The following is a 20,081-nucleotide window of genomic DNA, read 5'->3' on the forward strand; positions in this document are numbered from 1 at the left end:
TCATTTTTAAAGTAGTGATAACAATGGTACCTACTTCATTGAGATGAGGTTTTCCTTGTGAAAGTGATTTTTTTTCATTGCTTTGGCATTTGTTTATTCATTGTATATGTATACATTCATTCATGTATACATATATATACACACACACACACATGTTTATTGAAGTATAGTCAGTTTATAATGTTGTGTCAATCTCTGGTGTACAGCATACGTGAAAGTGATATTGAGCAAGGTGCTTATATAAAATTAAGTGTTGCAGTTAAAGGAAGCAAACTCCACTGATATGCATGCACACTGGCAGGTCCGAAGTAGGTACTTTAAAAAAAAAGGAATGTGAATATTGAGAATCAGCAACTTGAAATGAAAATATCATTTATACAACTAAATCAACACATGACCTTGGGGACCATCCTCAAGCACACTGTTCAATTTAGCTCAATTAAACAAATATTTGGTAAGCAATTACTATGTGCTAACTATTGGATAATGGAAGGAATACACTTACCCAGAGGGTGAAAGGTTAGGGATCTTGAAAGGTCATGCAGAATTATGATGTCAGGAACCCATCTCATATCATCTGGTTTAACTTGTCAAGTCACTTGCATTGTACTGCAATTTTATGTTGACTTGCCTGTCTTCCCCAAAGTGGTAAATTCCTCAAGGGCAGGAGCCCTTACCTTTTCTTGGTATCTCTAATGTCTATAGTTTTCAGCTCTGATATGTAGCAGGGGTAAATAAATAAGCATTCCCTTGATTAAGTAAGAATACATAGATTAATAAATGGGGTTTTCTCCTCCACCACCTTTTTTTGATTGTCCCTAGGATTTATCTAACAAATTGTGTAATTTTTTTACTTACTTTTGTTTGTCTCTCTCTCCTGTAGAGAATGATCCCTGATGTGCTTCACTCATGTCTTCCAGGTACTACAACAGTGTCTAACACAGATAACTTGTTGAATGAGTGCTTATCTTGTTCTATAGATTGCCAAGGGGAGAATTTCTGAAATTTTACTAGATAACCTCTCCAAAGTCACCTTATGACAATTCTCCTTGAAATTCACTGAATTCTTGAAACATACGCCCTCTTTTGATTATTCTGGATCAACTGGAGCATATTTCCTCAGAATCCTCCTAATAGGGTTTAGCAACTATGTATTGATCATTCTTTTCCTCCGTGAGTGTGTATGCTAGCTTTCCTTTATGGAGAGAAAAAAACTAGTATGTCAGTGGCAACTTGCCAGGATACCTATTTTTGGTAGTAGTAAGTTGCTGCCACCCCAACCAGTGATGTAGCCAATCTCCTCAAAGCTCTGGCCCATAGAAGCAAATAGATTCTTGATTGTTTGCTTCCTACAGTGCATAAAGGGACAGTCAAATGATGTTCCAACTGCTGGACAAAGCTGACAGAACTAGGGACGGGTTTGTAGCCAAGAAGATGAACCCCATGGCTGTCGAGTACCTTCTTGATATCCTGATGAGAGATTAAGATGCCAGTCACGTACACGCCCTGGAGGTTCAGTTCTGGGAAGGCTTTCTGCCACTCTGTGATATTCCTGAATAAAATGACAGACTTCAGTTATGCCTAAGGCTGATTTCTAGATTTTTTTTTTCCTGTGTTCGTAGCAGCCATTTGAAAACAAACTCCATACTTTTAAAACAACATTTTAAATGGAAACAGTTCATATGGACTGTTCAATGGAAGCTCAGATAGGCAAGGTGCAATAAACAGAATGAAATATCACACATAAGTCTTCTGCATAAATCAACATGAAAAGATAACCAAGATATCTACAATGGAAAAATAAAGCTACCAAATAATAAGTACAGTGATAGTTCTCCATTAAACATTTTCTTCCTGAACTATTTATGTAGTAATGTTATTTTTGCAAATACTTTATTATTTTTGTAATATAAAAGCAACAAAATTAATAATAATATTCAAAACACGTATTTTCTAAATCACTTTCAGGCTGATTTATATCAGATAATTTCAACAAATACAATGTTTAATGAAAAACTGTGATATATAATGCACTTGTCTCTAGAAAAAAGTCTTATTTAGAAGTTAAGGAACAAAAGTATTTCTTTTAATTAAATGTAGGTTTTAGAAAAACATTCACTATGCATTACTAACATTAAAAAAATTGATTTTCTAAGAATAGTTCAAGCATTCAGTGAAACCTTAAGTGGTGAACAAAACTTTTTCAATCATATTCAGAAAATCTAATGTGTTTGCTTGCTTGTTGAGTCTTTGCGAGTCTAATTTTTTCAGCTTTGGTGATTAACTACAGAAAAAGAAATCAGAAATTAGAATGAATCCATTGCATACCTAAAAACAAAACGGTAATTATGACCAGAAAAAAATCTCATAATTGTTAGTTTAAATAACATTTTTTAAAATGGGGAAGAGGCAGACAAATGAAGTAACTAAGCTTAGGTCAAATCAGTTACAGAGACAACTATGTAGGTTACAACTTATTAAGTATAACAGATATTAAATCTTTGAATTACCTAAAATCCTCTCACTTCAGTTCCAGATTACTAAAAAATTTTCAATTAAAACAGACCATTCCAGTCGCCCTTTTGCTCCCACGTTTTTGGAGACAGCCTGCACTCTGTCTATAGAGTGTGTGCCTACTTTTACTCTAATCTGAGCACCCATCCCCCACACCTCGTGGTCTTTCTCTTGCCTTTTGAAACAGCCTACACTCTATGCAGTATGTATCTCTCTAAATAAATCTACCTTTACTCAAAAAAAAAAAAAAATGACCATTCTATGTTGGTAATTTTTTTTTTGACATTTGAGGAGAGTTAAGGACCAATATTTGTTAGTTGTCCCATATCCCTTTGGTATTGAGTATTAATTATCATGATATTTCTTAAATGATTTGTGGTCTTTAGTAATTATATTGTGCTTGAGTATTCATATATTATTTGAATGAGACAGCATATTTTGGGCTGAGTGCTACGCAAAGGTTTGTTTACAAATTGCTTACAAACTTGAAAAATATTTCAAATAAGGATCTGCTATAAAGACCACTTATTGTTTGTACACCCTTATATAAATACTTGAAAATTTTAAAGAAAGGAAGTGAAATTATGTGGAATGCAGAAGATGACCATTTAAAATGTCTAAATATTCCAAAAGCTTTCTTAATAGACAAACTTAAAGTTTCTTAGTTAGCTTTGGAAGAAATGAAAATCTTATTCTCTAAAAAACACAGATTCTAATGAGTATTAATTAAAATAGCTTCTTTAAATTGGTGATAAGTGGCCACCAGCAGGAAGTCACTTTTAGATTAAATTAAAAGCCTATTCATCAGTAAGGTGAATAAAAATGTAAATATTTAAAACTCTGTCACACTCATGTGTTATTCACAAATTTTATGAATTCTACCTTTACCTGATGAATATCAGACATGAGTACTTTACAGAGGAAAGCCCATTTTGATGAAAACAACAAAAAGTTCAAATATGCTTTAAAAGCTAAAGAGAAATGAGAAAAGCCTCACTGTGTCCCAGTAGCTGTTATCTAATTTTACCAACATGCTCAAAGTGATAAGACACAAAGATTTGGTCTAGTAAGGATGAATGAGACCCCTCTTGGCCAATCTTTCCTTCATCTTACTGATCTTTCGTCAAAGGTCTCAATTTAACTTATCTGTACTTGATTTTTTTGTGTAAAACTATCATACACAGAAAATAAAAATTTTCTTTACTAACTCCTGTGTCTTTTAATTCTGTATAAAATGACCAGAGCTTAGGAAATTGTCCCCAGTATCCTCTTCTACAATGTGAAAATTAAGAACCGGATTTTTTTATTAGTGCTTTTTCTTTCACTCAGTTATGGACCAAATACAATACTACTGTGGAAATGTGGGCTGGAATGTCAGTGAGGTATTTATGTCATACCTTTGGCTGCTAATTTTTTTCTAAATACTTAATTTCCATTTACTAACATACTTGCTTTCAGTACTCCAGCTACACCACCTCCTAGTCCAACAATCTCCCTTCAAGGCCTCTGTTGCCCCTGACTGGAAAGCTGTGCACTGAAACTCCCCTGGCTTGCTTGCTCACTTCCCTAAGGTCTGCTCTAATGTCATCTTCGCAGAGAGAACTTCCCAGACAACCTCATCTAATACATAACCATAATACTCTTAATTTGATTTTTCTACACAGCACTTATCATCTGACCTATATTAACTGTAAGCCTCATGAAAGCAGGGGACTTTGTTACACACGGCTATATTCTCAGTTCCTAGAATGGTGGCTAACACAAACAGGTACCAAAAATATTAATTAAATGAATTTAACAAGAAAGTAAACTAATTATAGTCTAAATCCCTCTCTGCTGAGAAGCTACTTTGTGTGGTACCCTTTTTTCATTTCATAGGAAGAGCAAACTAGTTACTTCCATAGCTTCAGCCAGGATTCTATACTTTCTGATACTTCTGTTTATCAAAAAAAATCATTCCAATGACACGCCGCACAGTGTAACAGGTAAATGAGATGAGGAAAAGAACTCAATGACAGAACTACTACTACTACTACTCATTGTGTTTCAACCCAAATTATAAAATCCCCTTACTTCCTTGCCCAAAATTTAATTTATGGAGATGGAATCTTTCAAAAAAACAAAATTACTGATTTCTAGTCTCTTAAAAATATACACAATTTAAATGAAATTTCACACCAATTAGGATAAGTATTATTTAACAAAGTGATTTCAATTTCAGTTGTGAGCTCTGGACTAATGATTTTAACATTTAAATAATTCCAAGCAGGCTTTGAAATTAACACCTCATAGACCTGAAAGAGTCCTAAGGAAGGAAGAAGGCCCCCTCATCTCAGCAAATACAGTCTGCATTCAAGGAAACAGAATTAACAAAGAACAGTAGGACACCTCCCAAATCATTTTAAATTCCAATGGATCCTAGGCAATACAAGGCAGATGGAAAAAACCTTGATTTTTAAGTTTAAGAAAAAAGAATTTTATAAATAGGACTCCAAATCAACAAACCTAGAACACAGGCAGTATAACCTTTTAAGTGCTAACCAATCACAAAAGGATGTACATACATCTTTTTAGATTTTTTGATGTTTATAATTACATTTAAAAACTGATAACAGTAATATTAGTTATTACATTTAAAACCTGATAGTAGTAATATTAGTTATTATGTGCCCTATTTTGTTCTAAGCACTTTAAGATGTATTAACTTTTTTAAGTGTAATACTTTGTTTTAAAAAAATAAAGTAGACAGCTCACTAGCAATGATAATTATCTGATAAATTACTTAGCATCATTTAAAATAAAATTACTGAGAGGCTTGCATTAAATTTTTTATGTACTTATTTAAGCTTGTTTATATCACTTGTTGGCTATTACAGAGAAAAAGGAATAAAGCTTATCATTGCCTTAGGGAATGTTATGCATAGTCTCTCAATCTTATCTGTGGAGGCTCATACCCCCCAAAAAACGCAGTCAAAATACATTGTGTTTTCACCATTAAGACAATCTTTAAATAATCATTTACCACCAAGCTATAAAACAGAGCAGTCAGAGATTTAAATTACATCACTAGTTAAAAAAAAAAAGTAAATTTAAAATTATGTACCCTTCTGTGGAAAATAATTCTAACTTCTTGTATTTCAAAATCTAGAGAAATAAAAAAAATATGAATTGATTACCTTCTCAGTACCTCTTTTCTTTTCACGCGGCTGATTAAGTTTGGCCTGCCTATCTACCAAAATCTTCTGCCAGTATCTCTGTTCATGATCACCTTAAAAAACAGATACAGATCACTGAACATAAGCATACAGATGAAGAAACATATTCAAGGATTTATATTATCAATAACAGAACCAGAATAGTTGTCTCTGACTATATTTAGTGCTACTTTATACATATTAGAATATGAAAAAAATTCTAGTTTCATTAGCCAAACTCACAAATTATAATACAATCACCCCACAATAAGAATTGTTAAATAAGAAGACTCGATGGAGTTTTACCAGAAAGAATCTCCAATTTCCAGCAGTGTTTCTTTTTTATTTCCATATATGCATTTATTACTGCTTGAGCATCCTTGGGAGTTTTAAATCTAGCATGGCATTCTGTGTCTCCTTCCAGCAAATCAACATAAACAACTTCTGAGATTGCTGCCAAAGTATCCTGCATTAGAGTTTAGAAAGATATAAAATAAATAATAAAAATGTCTCATTATAATTCTAAAATTATTCCAATGATTCTATTAGAATGTATTATATTATTGAGCCATATGCCATTTAGAATGAGAAGTAACTATCCTACATCAAACATTTCCCCTAAAATACATACAAATGCCCTTAAAAATTAGACAACGTTGAGACAACGTTGAGAACCAGTTTAACATCAATTCTAACAAGTTTCTTTCATTCAACAGCATCTTTAAAATCTTAACTGGAATGTGAAAACTGACTGCTTAAGAAAAAAAGCAGAATGTACAAATACTTCCCTCCAACCCTCAAATCTAGAAGAGGGCTTCCAAGCCTGGGTGTAGTTAGAATAAAGAGCAAAATTAAAAACACAAACAAACAAAACCCAAGCGGAATTAAGGAAGAAGTATGTTTCCACTCACCTGTACAAAAGGACTTATGACTTAAAATACATGTAAACTTTTAATAACTATTCACTGAAAAAATTTCATGGAACCTACAAGATCTTGGGTTCCTGAGTAGTCTATAGGAATATAGCTCAAGAGCTTTTACTCTCTGATAAAATACCTAAGCAACTTCTTCTAAACAAGATGAGTCATACAGCAAGGAAAAGTTCTACCTATAATGCCTGCTGTGAGGGCCAATTAACAAGATTCCTGCATTCTTAGTCTTTTTTTTTTCACAGCGGGTTTTACAGTCTATGCAATGTAATTATGCAGGAATGTTACACTAATTCTTAATTCATCAACTTCCATTCATATAACTAAAGAAGTAAGTGGAGAGTCACAATTGGGAAAAAAAAAAAAGGATCTTACCCACCTGATTCCCTTTACTTTTTAACCCAAAATTTCGAGACACATCTAATTTAGATTACTTTTACATGCTGGATTTTTAAGTCTGAATTATAGAAACAACTGATCAATACCTGGAAATGTTATTTCATAAGAAAAGTTTATTAGTTAATAAGAAAGATGAAGTAGTAAAAACCTGTGCATCTGTAGAAGCTAGGGACTGAGTCTTAACTCATTCTAGCAATAAGAACATTGCCTATCACAAAATAGGCACAGGCATGTAATAAATGTATGCTAATTTCATGAAAAAATAATTAAGAGACCTGGAGAGAAATATACTTACCAAGTCTTCCCAGTTCTCTATCTAGTTAATTAGTATTAAATTTAGGCACAAAGCAAGAAAAAGAAGGTATGAAGTGATGATATTTGAATATTTTCATTGGTACTAATTTTATAATTGATTCATCAGACAGATTAGGTTACTACAATTCAAAAGATATTTACTAAATATCCATTATAATGCCAGGATAATCTCTGGATTTAAAACCCTCTTAGAATGACAAATTAACCTGGTAATCACATGGGCAAGTCACAGACAGCAGTAACCATCTTAGCTCAGTTTTTGTTCCAGCAAAATGTAAGTAACTACTAACTTGCTTAATGCAGTTATTTAAAATTCTGGTGATCATAAATGAAGAACTTGTAATTGACTTAATTACCATTTAGACAATAAAAGCTCTTTGATAAATATAATTAGGCCTATGTCAGTCATTTCAAATAACAAACTTTGAGTAATTTTTCTGTTAAATCTTTTGCAATCTGACTAACCACAGCAGCATTTACATCTTCAATTTTCTATACTTCTTACCTGAAATTCTATATTGCTATCAAAATCTGAAATGCAAGCTGTTAATATCAATTTGGGATTGACCAAAATCTTCATGAATATCATAATGAGAATCTAAATTTATGTGTTAGTGACAGCTACAAGGTTTCAGATAGAGTACCTACAGATGATTACAGTGAGCAACCTTAATGGTTATGCAAGTTAAAAATGTGACTGGTATGAGTCTATGCAAAGTCAAAACAACATACTAGATGGCGCTGAATGTCAGTGTAAGAATTTTAAATACGCCTGCCATGTTATAGAACATATCACAGAGTTAAAAAGAAAATGTCTCATCTAAATGGGTAATAAGGTTTAAGCATAAATAAAATAGGGTATTCCTCCATAAAGGAATATGTGAATAAGAAATTTCTGTACAAAAGGCTATAGAAGATTAAATAAAGTGGAAAAAAGACTAGAATAGTATGTGTAGTAATTTGAAGTGTAAATTGTGTAGAACTATAGATTTATTTGTACATACTGGCAAATTTTTTCTTTACACTTTTCTACAGTTGCTTCAAAAATTTTCAATAATCAGCATGAAAATAGCAAAAAAAAAATTAAAAAATAAAAGTTAAAAAGGCTCTTTTTTCCCCCCCGAAAACCTGCATTTCTTTCAGGAAAAAAATTCAGTTCCCAGGAGGATTCATTAACTCACAAAAATAAACTAAACCCATGGTAAGTGAAAAATACGCATATTATCTCTTTTATTCCAAATTAGTTCTGTTTTTAAGTCACAAAATCTTTTAGGAATCTACTGAAAGTTAAAAGCTCTAATGAAAACAAATTACAAATTCTCTAGTTTGTCCCAAACCAGACAACACCAGTTGATTAAAATTTTATTTTAAAAATAATTCCAGACCAACTCTAATGTTGATTCAATCTTTCAAAAAGATTTTTTAAAAAAGCACTTTGTATTTTCCTAAAATCCAGTTTCTCTGGATTTTTCCGAAAACAGAAAAAGTTCCCCCCAAAAAATGAATACTGGGAAAGCATTTTACTTTATCTACTCTTTTAGTCATAATGACTATAGTATGGTTTCCTCATGCAACTATACAACCACCACTGGGGTACCAACAAAAGTAAGCACAAACTGCAGTTTTCCTACCGAAGGATTAAACTATGCACTGTAAATTTGATCCAGGGAGGAACTTTCATCTGTAGAATTTTCTTCAAGTCAAACTTAAGGGTTATTGTGGAATCGAATGCAGTAAGTAGTTTACCACTGGAAAACGAAATTCTAATTTGATTTGCTTGTTCTCCATATTCAAAACATTTTTACATGGGGGAATTTTTAAGAGGAGAGAGGCAACTACCCTGGGGATTCAAAAGCATTACCCTGACTTGTTTCCTGCCAGGTAGAGGCTCAGTACTAATGATCTTCACAATCACACCACTCACAAACTGTGGTCCTGCTGCATTAACCTTCTCCTGGGGACAACTGTCTTCACTGTTTGCTGGTGATTTGAAAAGAAAAAGATTAGAAATTAATCTCTTATACTTAATAATTTAACACTTTGTAGGCTCACTTTAGAAAAACAGTAATAGTTTCTCAGGCTGATTTAAATAATTAAATGGACTCACAAAGTTATTACGTTGTAAGTCACACTACTTCCTGTAGATTATAATGAAGTAAAATATAAAAACTTTTACTATTGTAGGTACAAACTCCTATCATTAGAAGAGCACTTGTAAAACCTTAAAAAACAAGTGCCCCCTTTCACTGAAACAAGTAACAAAGTGCTTTACTCAATAAAGAACTAAACAGGCATAGGATAATATATTATATAGAGAACATTTTATATAAATTACTTATATTTTCAATTTACAGGAATTTAAAATTTATCCTAATATCTAGTATTTCATGAGAATCTTGTTTTAATTTGTTCCTGTTTGTGGTTAACACCAAGGAATAAAATGACAGATGACAAATTACCTATCTTTGTTTTCACAAACCTGCTCAATTCATAAACTGGGTATTCACTACTAAATCTGATTAATAATGAAAAGTGTAGAGAAAATTTACGTGATTAAAATTCTGTTTAAAATGAGCCAAGTATTCTTATATTAAGAATAAATCACACATCTGAACATCTTCACAAATCAGTAACTGTACTAATAACCATTGTATAATCAAGTTTTCAAAACTAAATTTTATTCAATAGTAACTCACAAAGAGTATTTTAGTATATAAATACAACATAATGCTACAAAAACTATCATAGTGATGTTTACTTTTTTCATTTTTCATTCCTGATTTATTAGGTACTCCATTGTCTCTTTCCATTTCTGACTCTGATTTTATTTGGGATATTGTCTTTTTTAAAGAAGCCATGCTGGCTTTTTGCAGCGCTAAATACTCTTTTTTCAAATCCATCCATTCGCTCCTGTAATGAAAAAAAAATAGTGACAACAGACCATTAAAAGTAAATATTTAAATATATACACATTCACAGTGACTTACAATCATTCCTCTTCCCAGTCTGTCTTTCTTTAAACACTTACAGGCAAATTATTTCCCGAGGTCTAAGTCCATCTGGCAAGCCAGCAAACAGGAGTTCACTTTGCCCCAACATTCAGATTAAATGTTTTCTATCAGCCAGTTCAATTCTTGGTATGTTTCAAATATTTGAGTTTATGAAAATAAGTGTTGAATTAATTAACTAGTAACATTTACTAGAAAAGTCAGTTAACTCTGGGGAAAAATGAGAAAATTTAAAGATTATTTGTTAAACTGCTTCCAATTTGAGAGATAACATTCCTTAACATTTACTTGAATCAAAAGGATTTTCTAAGAAGAAAAAAACACCCCATGGAAGCAATTTATTTATTTACCTACATTTAACATGTAGATGTTTCTTCAAACAGCTAGAGCTCCCCCAGATAGAAACACAATGCCTCTCCAGGCTCTGCAGGAGCACTCATTGTTAGCCCTAATCTCTGCCATCAAACAAGCAGATAGAGGATTTTTTTTTTTTAAAAAGAGGAGGAGGATATCTGTGGTAATGGTTTTAGCGGTTAACATTGACATCTGTATACTTCAAAAAAAAAAAAAAAAGTATCCAGACCCACCCAGGACCATACATTCCCTGAGAGCTGATACATTAGAATAACAAAGGGCTCTTGTAATGATTCTCTGAGATAAAAAGGCAAAAGGAATTCAGGAGTTAAGAATAGTATAAATAGAAGTGCCCAAAGTCCTTTCCTTTTACCCTTCAAGAGGAGAACTAGATCCTTTGAAAATTATAACTCAGAAGGTTAAGAAAACTTTCTTCTAAAAGGTACGCGATTTACTTTCTTTTACTTATTTCTCTCCCCTTCAGTAGATGGACTCCCTTTAACTTTAACGTGGAAGTACTTTCTGTGATTTTTAAATTAGTAAGTGCTTCCATGTTTTAGTAGAAGTGAATCCAAATTATGCTTCCAAATGCAAATGGCAATCTTTAATTTATAGAGGCCAAGGGGATCCTCTTTGCTTTAACATGGGGGTACCTGCTGTGTAAAACAAAAGTAAGTGCTTCCATGTTTCAGTGGAGGTGTCTCCAAAACAACACATTAATTTTGATCTCAGATTACTTTTTAAATTTACAGGTCAAAAAGTATGCATGGTTTCAAGTTTTTCCGAGACTGGGCTCCCCACCACTTAAACGTGGATGTACTTGCTTTGAAAACAAAGAAGTAAGTGCTTCCATGTTTTAGTGATGGTAAGTCTTCCTTTTACATTTTAACTTCAAGAAAACTTCCTGAGTACTTAATGCAACTGCTGGTCTATGGTATACTGAAATCTGTTAAGGAACACCCTCTACTTTAACATGGAGGCACTTGCTGTGACTTTATAGAAAAATAAGTGCTTCCATGTTTTAGTGCGGTGGTTTCTTTTTAACCCTCAAACTGTGGTATACCAACTTTGTTCGCAGATCGTGGCTACAAACCATTACTGTTGCTAATATGCAACTCTGTTCAATACAAACTGGAATTGCACTTTAGCAATGGTGATGGAGTGTGTCAATTGCCAGCAATATAATTTGTACCGTTGACTTACTTTGATAGTACTCTTAATGGTATAACCTCTTCTCCCATCTTATGCCTCTCTTTATGTTTTTTCTTATGCTTCCTTTTTGCTTTTAAGAGGGATCCGTCTTTTATGTCTCCAGTATCCTTTTCCTCCTCAGTAGAGACTTCTAATTCTAAATTAAATAACAAGTTTAGAAATTAGCACTTAAGAAAATAAGTTTATCTAATCCTACCCTTAAAGTTAGAAATACCTTTGCTTTCTTTGCAAACTTCTGAAGCTTCTTTTTTAATGTTGTCTTTTGGAGCCATTTTTTTAACTTTTGATTTGGGAGCTAGGCAATCTGCATCTTCAGAGCTGCTTCGCTTCCTCTTCCCTGTTTTGACTGAAGGTAAGCTCGAGACTTCAGCTCTTTCCCGTTTTTTCCTTTTCTTTGAGGGTGGCTTTTGGGGTTCAGTAGTCTCTACTTCAGAGCCCTCAGATGTGGTCCTGGATCTTTTTACTTTGCAGACACTTTCCTTGCTTGTGTCCATATCTGACTCTTTGGTCTGGGTGTCTTCCTTCTTGACTCGGCCTTTCTTCTTCTTTTTCTTTTTCTTTTCTTCTGTAACAATTTTATCATCTTATTTACTTTATTATCAATTTATTTCAACTACGACTAGTTAAATAGTAATAATAAATAACTCACCGGCTACTCTAAGGGCAGGAATGGGCTTATTTTTTACTGTCTTAGGAAATATACCAGGTTTCCTTGGTGCTTCTTCTGGTGGGTTATTAAGAAACTGAAATGAAACAGGCAAAATTGTGTTACTATTTAAACACTTGGTAATTTTTCTTTTTCTTCTAGGTTCTGGACCTACCTCAATAGCTTTTGCTGCTTGTTCTTTTGTTTCAAATTCCACAAAGGCAAATCCTTTTGGATCTCCAGTAGACTTATAATGTGGTATACTTATATAAACAACATTGCCACATTTCCCAAATACTCTTTCAATCCAGCTGTGATTAACATTTTTGGGAAGTAACTCCTATGATGAATAAAATATTAAAGCTTAACTCAGAAGATGAATAAATTTTTTCTTGAATATTAAATATTAAATGTTTCTGTTCGGGGATGACAGTTCTGAGCTTTTCCAGAAAAGTCTTACCACATATACGGTTCGCTCATCTTCATCCTTTGGTCTTTCACCCAGAGGCTTTTTTCTCCTGATTCTGGTGCCTTCTAAATCCAGCTTTAAAACGGGATATATAAGGTTAATACACTAATACAATATTGTAATAAAATAATTTGTAACAATTCTTACCTCTACAACAGCTGAACTTTTCAGTGCTCTGGCTATTAACTTTCCATCAGTGGTCAATTTTTTCATTTTGTTGAATGACACGAGAAGTGATATATCGACATCTAATGGAAATATAAAAGTGAATAAAGTTAAACCAGGATAAGAGTTATGTGGGAAGAATTCAATCTGCACCTCTAAGTGCAGTCATGGCTATAAGTTAATGTAATTAAATTCATTTTAATTAAATCTTAAGACAAATTTGACACACAACTCCCAACTAGTCAAAGGTGTTTTGGGATTCAGGCTAGTTAAAATGTCTGAATTCTGCACATGCCTACCCATTCTCAAATATACATGGTAAACATTTTATTAAAGTGTATCTTTTGAATGATTTGGGGAAAAACTGCTTTTAAATTGCTAGAGTTCAATTTTAAGAAGTGAGCTACACTTAGTTTATTAGGCAAAATTATACACATTACATTATAAAAATACACTGTATAACTGCATTGCACTGTAATTTGTGTATATATCATGCACTGCATACACATGGAATTAACACGAAGTAGATAAATAAGTAGTAACAACCTTTAAAATTGGTTCCATTATAAACTAAAGCAAACTTACACCCATCTCTAGATTTTTCTATCTGCTCTCGAAGAAACCTATCCTTGTGAAGATTTGCATCTCCAAACCAGAAGTCCACTTGTTTAGCAATATCTGCAAGCACCTGTTTAACTCGAGACCTTTTTTTTTTTTCTACTTCCTTTTTCTTTTCGGTGCTTTCCTCTTCCATTGCCTTTTCTTGATTTCCACTTTCAGTTTCCATTGCTGTCAACAGGAAAAGTAAATATTAAAACACTGCAGATAATTAGTAATATAAAAAAATTGGCCCTTGTTTGAAGTAAGCAGACTCAAGTTTGGCTGCCAGAGAGATTTTTGCTAATCAGCCAAGGAAACTTTCATTGGCCTCTTTTTAATCATTCAGTTCTCATTTGGCCTTTTGCTTTTTACTTTTTAACTTTTCATAACTTACAACTTGTCTTAATGTCTTAAAACTGCAGGGTCAGATTATTTTGGCATAATTTGTCTACATTTATATCTCACCAAGCTACACCTGTAAGTCAAGGTATAAAATTAAGGAAGAGATTTCACCAAATCACAAAGTTATTCATATTTTAAAATAAAACCTCCAATGAAATAAAAATAAAGTTGATTCTTTTTTAAAATGTTCTGCAGCTGACCACTAGTAAACAGAAACTATCTTTTTAAGATGAACTTCCTGTCCGTGTTTATTTCTTGGACAGCAATTCTCAATCTCCTTGTTCAAGTTACTTTGCATGCTCCCTCAGCTCTAGCCATACTGGTCTTCTAGCTGTGGGTAAAACTCGGCTGGCAAACTCAACTGAGGGCTTTTGAACCCCTAGATAACAACATCGCTTGCTCCCTTGCTTGCTGAAGTCTTAAAATCATTTCTAGACAGATAACTCTTATCTCCCCTGCCTTATTTTTCTGCATTGCACTTAACCTTCTAAGATTACTATAAAATATGTTTATTCTTTATCCTTCCTAGAAAATAAGACTGATGAAATCAGATTTTTGTCCGTTTTGCTTAGTGATGCATCCCTAGTCCCTGATACGTATCTACTCAAAAGATTTGTTGAATGAATTGTGTCATCTTAACTGAATCACTAAAGATACATACACAAAAATGTATACGAGGGAACCTTAACCTCAGGCCTGGGATGATAATGCAGTGCAGGCTTGCCTAAGGATAAACCTCTGTCTTCTATAACATGGTTTTCTTAGAAACAGTTAAGCCAAGTGGAGAGAGTTTTATCTGTCTCCTCTGAGGCACTGGGGATGGAGCTGCTATAAGTTGGTATGCAGGCCTTTAGGCCTGTGACCAGAATGACATAATAGGTTGGTGGGCAAAAGGGGCTAAAGCTTTTACATATTAAGGTGACCCAAAACACCTTTGCCTTTATCTGTGGAAGCCATACATGTCTTGCAGATAAAGGGTGAAAAAAGTAGTAGGTTTGGGTTAATTGCTGGGGCTGGGCCTCCAGATCAGATGGAGATTCTGTCCTCACTGTATCTTCTGCTTCGTACTCTTAAAAATTCAGTGAAAATATTAGATTAAAGCCTATTTGTGTCTCCTAAGTCTGTCAGCGAGAATCGGCTGCAGACAGAAACAGAATAATGTGTTTCAAGGTGACATCCATTAAGAGGGTACAAAGCCACTAAATACATTTCAAATCTCCAACTAAACATGAATTCTCACCAAAATTAACAGAATATTTTGGCATTTTAGAAACAGGCTTTTGTCAATCAACCAAGCACCAATTTTAAAAATATACAAGTCATGAGGTATTTAGATGATGCCAGCATAACTCATAAGATGGAGGTACTTGTCAGAATTAATTATTAAAAACAATCAGGTGTGATTTAGTGCTACATAACCACATTCCACACCTCACACTCTCACTTCCCATCATGCTAATGAAAATGAAAACAATGATCTCCACTGTCTGCTTGACCTCCACTGTCTGCTTGACCTCTGAGCACCATTCACAGGGTAACTCCCTCAATGAACATTTTCCTCATTTGGCTTCCTGGAGAGTTTTCTTCCTTCTCCGTTCCCTTTTCTGGACCCTCCCACTCTGCTCTCCCTTTACCTACTGCCTAGGGCTGAATTCAGTCCTGGGCTCCCTTTTTTTCTCTCTCCTGGGTTCCCTTCTTACGTGAACAGGCATCCTTTCTGAGGGTCTCTGGCTCTAAGCTCCCTGGCTCTATGCTGATAATATTCTCCAGCCCTAACCTTTCCCATTTAGCTACCCATTCCAACATTCAACTACCCATTTGATGCCTTCACTTGTTTATCTAAAGTATATCTCAAGCTTAAATAAACCTAGTTACCTCTTCCCCTTAGGAAAAAAAAAAGTATATCTTAAACTTAAATGGCAAAAATTGAACTCTCAAGTTTTAACAAACCTATTTTTTGTCTAGTTTTCCCCATCTCAGAAAACACCAGTGACAAAATTGTTGGCAGGGTAAAAAATAATGAAATCCTCCTTAATTCTTCTTTCCTTACACCCCACAGCCAATTCATTAGCATTTTGGTCAACTCTACCTTTACAAAATATATCCTGAATGTGAATACTTGTTATTTCTTCCATCGCAACCACCAGTTGCAAGCTACCACGGTGCCTTGCCTGAACTTATGCAAAGGCATCCTAACATTTGCCTGCTTCTACTCCTCTTCCACTATCATCAGTTCTCCAGATAACAGCCAGAATGATCATTCAAATGTGCAGCTAAAATCATGTCCATCTCTTGAACAAAACCCTCCATGGTTTTCTTATTATACTGAGAATAAAATCCAAAATCCTTACTATGGCCAATAGGCCCTATTCGATCTGGCCTGGGGCTCTTGCTCTAACTTCATCACTCACAGTTTCTTCCAGAGTGCTCATTCCAACCACAGCACACCATCCTTCTGTTCCTTAAACATGCTAAGGCCATTTCCATCTCAAGGCTTTTGGTCTTGCTGCTCTCTAGCCTGCCTGCCACACCTGTAGGGATTACTTTCTGTTCAGTCAGGTCTCTACAAATGCTACTTTCTCAAAATTAGGCTTTCTCTTTCACCCACGGAGTTGGGGGTAGGGTACAGCTCAAGTGGTAGAGCACATGCTTAGCATGCATGAGGTCCTGAGTTAAATTCCCAGTATCTCCATCAAAAAACTAAATAAAATAAAATAAAAAATAAACCTAATTACCCACCCCAAATAAATAAATAAAAATAAAATTCCCTCCCGGTCAACCTTAACCCTCCCTGCCCTCTCAGTCCCCCACTTCCTATACTTGTGTCCTCTTATCCCACCTGGAAATACAGTTTTCTTGTCTGCCCCACTAGAATATAAACACTATGAAGGTAGGACTTCAGGGTGACCACAACTTCAGCATTTATTGAATAGTTACATAATATATCTAAAAGGATCTAATAAACTGTAAAGTGTTAAGCATTTCAAGTTATTTTGTAAAGGGGTAGGACTACAGAATTACAAACTACAAATGTAGGCTATGACTGTCACTACAGCAGGATCCACTGCTACCCTTCCCTTCTGGAAAAACTACAAATTATAAAGGGCAGACTACCAGCTCTTTAATTCTTTCACTGTTAAAGCCACTATTTAAGGAAATAGTGGACAGAACTGCACAGAAAGTCCCAAGTCTCCCAGATGTCAGACGTTTCCCATCATTCTCATATCTCAGATACTCTCCTTCTTTTCTTCTAAGGATTTTCTGTGGGTTGGAGAATTAAGTTCAGAACACCTTGTCGAGTTTGAATAATCACTTTTCTGCAATTTTTGATCTTAAAAATATATTCTGTAGATAATCATTTTAGAGTAAGATATGGATTAAGCAGCAAATAACAAGCCATGGTACAAATTTGCTTCCCTACACAATGCTTGAGGAAAATCAGGAAGTTATATGGCAGTACTTTTGTTACAATTTTGATCTTCAAGGTTTACTTTCTCAGTGTCCCATGAGAATAAACGTGTGTTGTCAATCCATACGCTCCAAATCAAACTCATTATCTTTCCTACCCATGTCTGTTCTACTCATCATCCTCATTTTATCAAGGCTGACATATTCCACTTAGTTAACGAATCAAGCTATTTACTAGCTGTATGGATTTTGAACAAGTTACCTCATCTTTCCATGGTCTATAAAATACGAACAGAAATTATACCCACATAATAGAATTGTTTTAAGAATTAATCAAAATAATGTATATAAAACAATTTTCATTCCTGTTATATAGCACACACTCAATAATACATAACCATTATTATTTATCATTTTATCATTTACCAATCTGTCATTAAGTCCTATCATTTCAAACTTTGGAATGACTCTTATCTCTATCCAGTGTTTTCCACAACTACAGTCACTATAATATGGAAACCTAGTTTATAAACTGTTCTAGAATCATCCATCCTTCACATAAGCTGTGTAACCTGTCTAAAACACAAAATTTTGTGACTCTGATGTCAAAACTTTCAACGTTAGAAATTCCTTAGCACCTTTTTTGTAACATAATATCTGTTTTTTTTTTTTTTAAATTGTTAAATGAACCACTGGCTTCAGGAGCTTTAAACAAAAAATAAAAGTTACTGTGTAACAATGCCAGTTACTTTACATACATTGTTTTAAATCCTCAAAATCCTTCTAGGTTGTTTCTTTTAACAAAGGCTCAAAGGTTAAGTGGCTTGTCTAAAGCTAGCTGGGTAAGTAAGTTCAGGTATGTTTGACTACCACATTGACCATCTTTTAGTAAAATCTCCTGCAACCTGTCACCATGCAGTCTGTGTTCTGACTCAGGAATTCTTAACCTGAAGCCCATGGAATTTGGGGTGAGTTTTAAGAATTCTTGTGAATTCTATGAAATTTTTAAAAGATAAATTTTAAGGAAAGATAAAACCATGACTTTTGTACAAATATAAAATGAACACGTCGGAGATTTTAATTTAAGCAATTAACCAGGGAACTAGTTAAGCGTTAGAAACCAGTTCAAAGAAGAATTCAAAAACTAGACACACACAAATACAAGCAATCAGGAATGTTGAAATAAATTTGTTAATAGATGCAATCACAATCTGGGCAATAATTGCAAGATTAGTTTCCATTATTATTGTTTTCTACAACTTCCACAATTGTAAAATAGCTCAAGACAGTGGAAGTCTGAGATAACCTGGGAGAGTAAGCTAGGTAAGACATCCAGTAGATATTTTTTCTTGGCCATTTCAACGTCTTTCACAATTTTTCAAAAAAAAAAAATTATAGCAAAATGTTTTAACATGTGCATGCATTTTCCTGGAGTTTCATCCATAGCTTTTCATGTTTTAAAAGGAAATGGTGTTCCCAAAGGGTTAAGAACCATTGTTCCAGTCACAGTTGACTATTCTGCGGTACCCACTTTCCTGTCTCTGCGCCTTTGCTTTAAGTGAGTCTTCTCGTCTTACCTGCCTTATAAACGCCTATTCAATTTTCAAAACCCAGGTTAAAAGGCATCTTACTCTCTGTAGCTTTCCACTATCACATCTCCCCTCATCAACTGCCTCCCCATCCGTTTTCCCTTAAGTAGGTCTATTAACGCATTCAGTATACGGTATTTAACGCTTATTTTTCGCTAGCTTCCTCCCATAACTGAATTTTCAACTCTGTGAATGACAAGGACTAAAGTCCTGAAAAAAGAAAATGACTTAAATTTAAAATACAAATCCTCACATAAGCTATCCTTTGGCCACCAAAACTCAAAAATTTCCCAAGTAAAGCATTTTCCCCTTTGACTAGTGCCCCTCTCTGTACCCGTCCTTCCACGCGGAAGCCGCCAAAAGCGGGACCGGCCCCAAATCTTCCAATACCTGACAACACGCGCCCCCAATCACTGACAATTGGAACTACAAGGGCTGCCAGAGGACTTTTGCGCTTGCGCACAGAGAACCAGGACCAGCGAACTGATGGGTTCGTGGGAGGGGACGGGGTGAGAGGGACGATAGATGATAGAATGGACTACATGAAAAAGGACTGAGAGGAATTTAGACCTCACCCAACCTGGGCGACCGTACAGTCCACTTGGAACTTACTCCGTTCAATTCCCAAAATACAGGGCCAGAGACTGCGTCCTTCAGTGCTTCCCGTCTCCTGATCCTTATAGTCGTCTTTGTTTCCGCGTCATAGGATGAGCGACACCCCTCTCCGATACGCCTTGGAAAGGAAGGCCCAGAGGCTGTGCGTCCGTCGTTTACGTCACGGGAGTGGGCTGGCTCGGAGTGTAGGGCGGGGCATTGGAGAACGCGGCCGCGCAGGAAGCTCGCAGCCAGTGAGGAATTTGATTGGCGGTTTAGAAAA

General features: G+C 34.6%; 1 protein-coding gene across 3 annotated transcripts; it reads right to left on the bottom strand.

Moving 5' to 3' along the window:
• Nucleotides 1-81: 81 nt before the first annotated feature.
• Nucleotides 82-19,967, bottom strand: LARP7 (La ribonucleoprotein 7, transcriptional regulator). Of its 3 annotated transcripts, XM_064481521.1 has the most exons (14): nt 19,817-19,967; nt 13,791-13,994; nt 13,188-13,288; nt 13,032-13,115; nt 12,747-12,911; nt 12,575-12,668; nt 12,140-12,490; nt 11,917-12,061; nt 10,110-10,261; nt 9,213-9,331; nt 6,015-6,174; nt 5,691-5,782; nt 2,181-2,284; nt 82-1,552 (listed from the first exon to the last, which is right to left on the bottom strand). In XM_064481521.1, the coding sequence occupies exons 2-13, from the start codon at nt 13,990-13,992 to the stop codon at nt 2,204-2,206; spliced, it is 1,746 nt and encodes a 581-aa protein (XP_064337591.1). In that variant the 5' UTR covers nt 13,993-13,994; nt 19,817-19,967; the 3' UTR covers nt 82-1,552; nt 2,181-2,203. The 3 variants fall into 3 exon arrangements, with proteins under 3 accessions (XP_064337591.1, XP_031323279.1, XP_010979398.1); XM_031467419.2 differs by lacking the exon at nt 82-1,552 and having other exon boundaries at nt 2,065-2,284; nt 12,140-12,487; XM_010981096.3 differs by lacking the exon at nt 82-1,552 and having other exon boundaries at nt 2,065-2,284.
• Nucleotides 19,968-20,081: the final 114 nt, after the last annotated feature.

Source organism: Camelus dromedarius, chromosome 1 (assembly GCF_036321535.1).
Source record: "Camelus dromedarius isolate mCamDro1 chromosome 1, mCamDro1.pat, whole genome shotgun sequence".
In the NCBI taxonomy this organism is placed as follows: Eukaryota; Metazoa; Chordata; class Mammalia; order Artiodactyla; family Camelidae; genus Camelus; species Camelus dromedarius.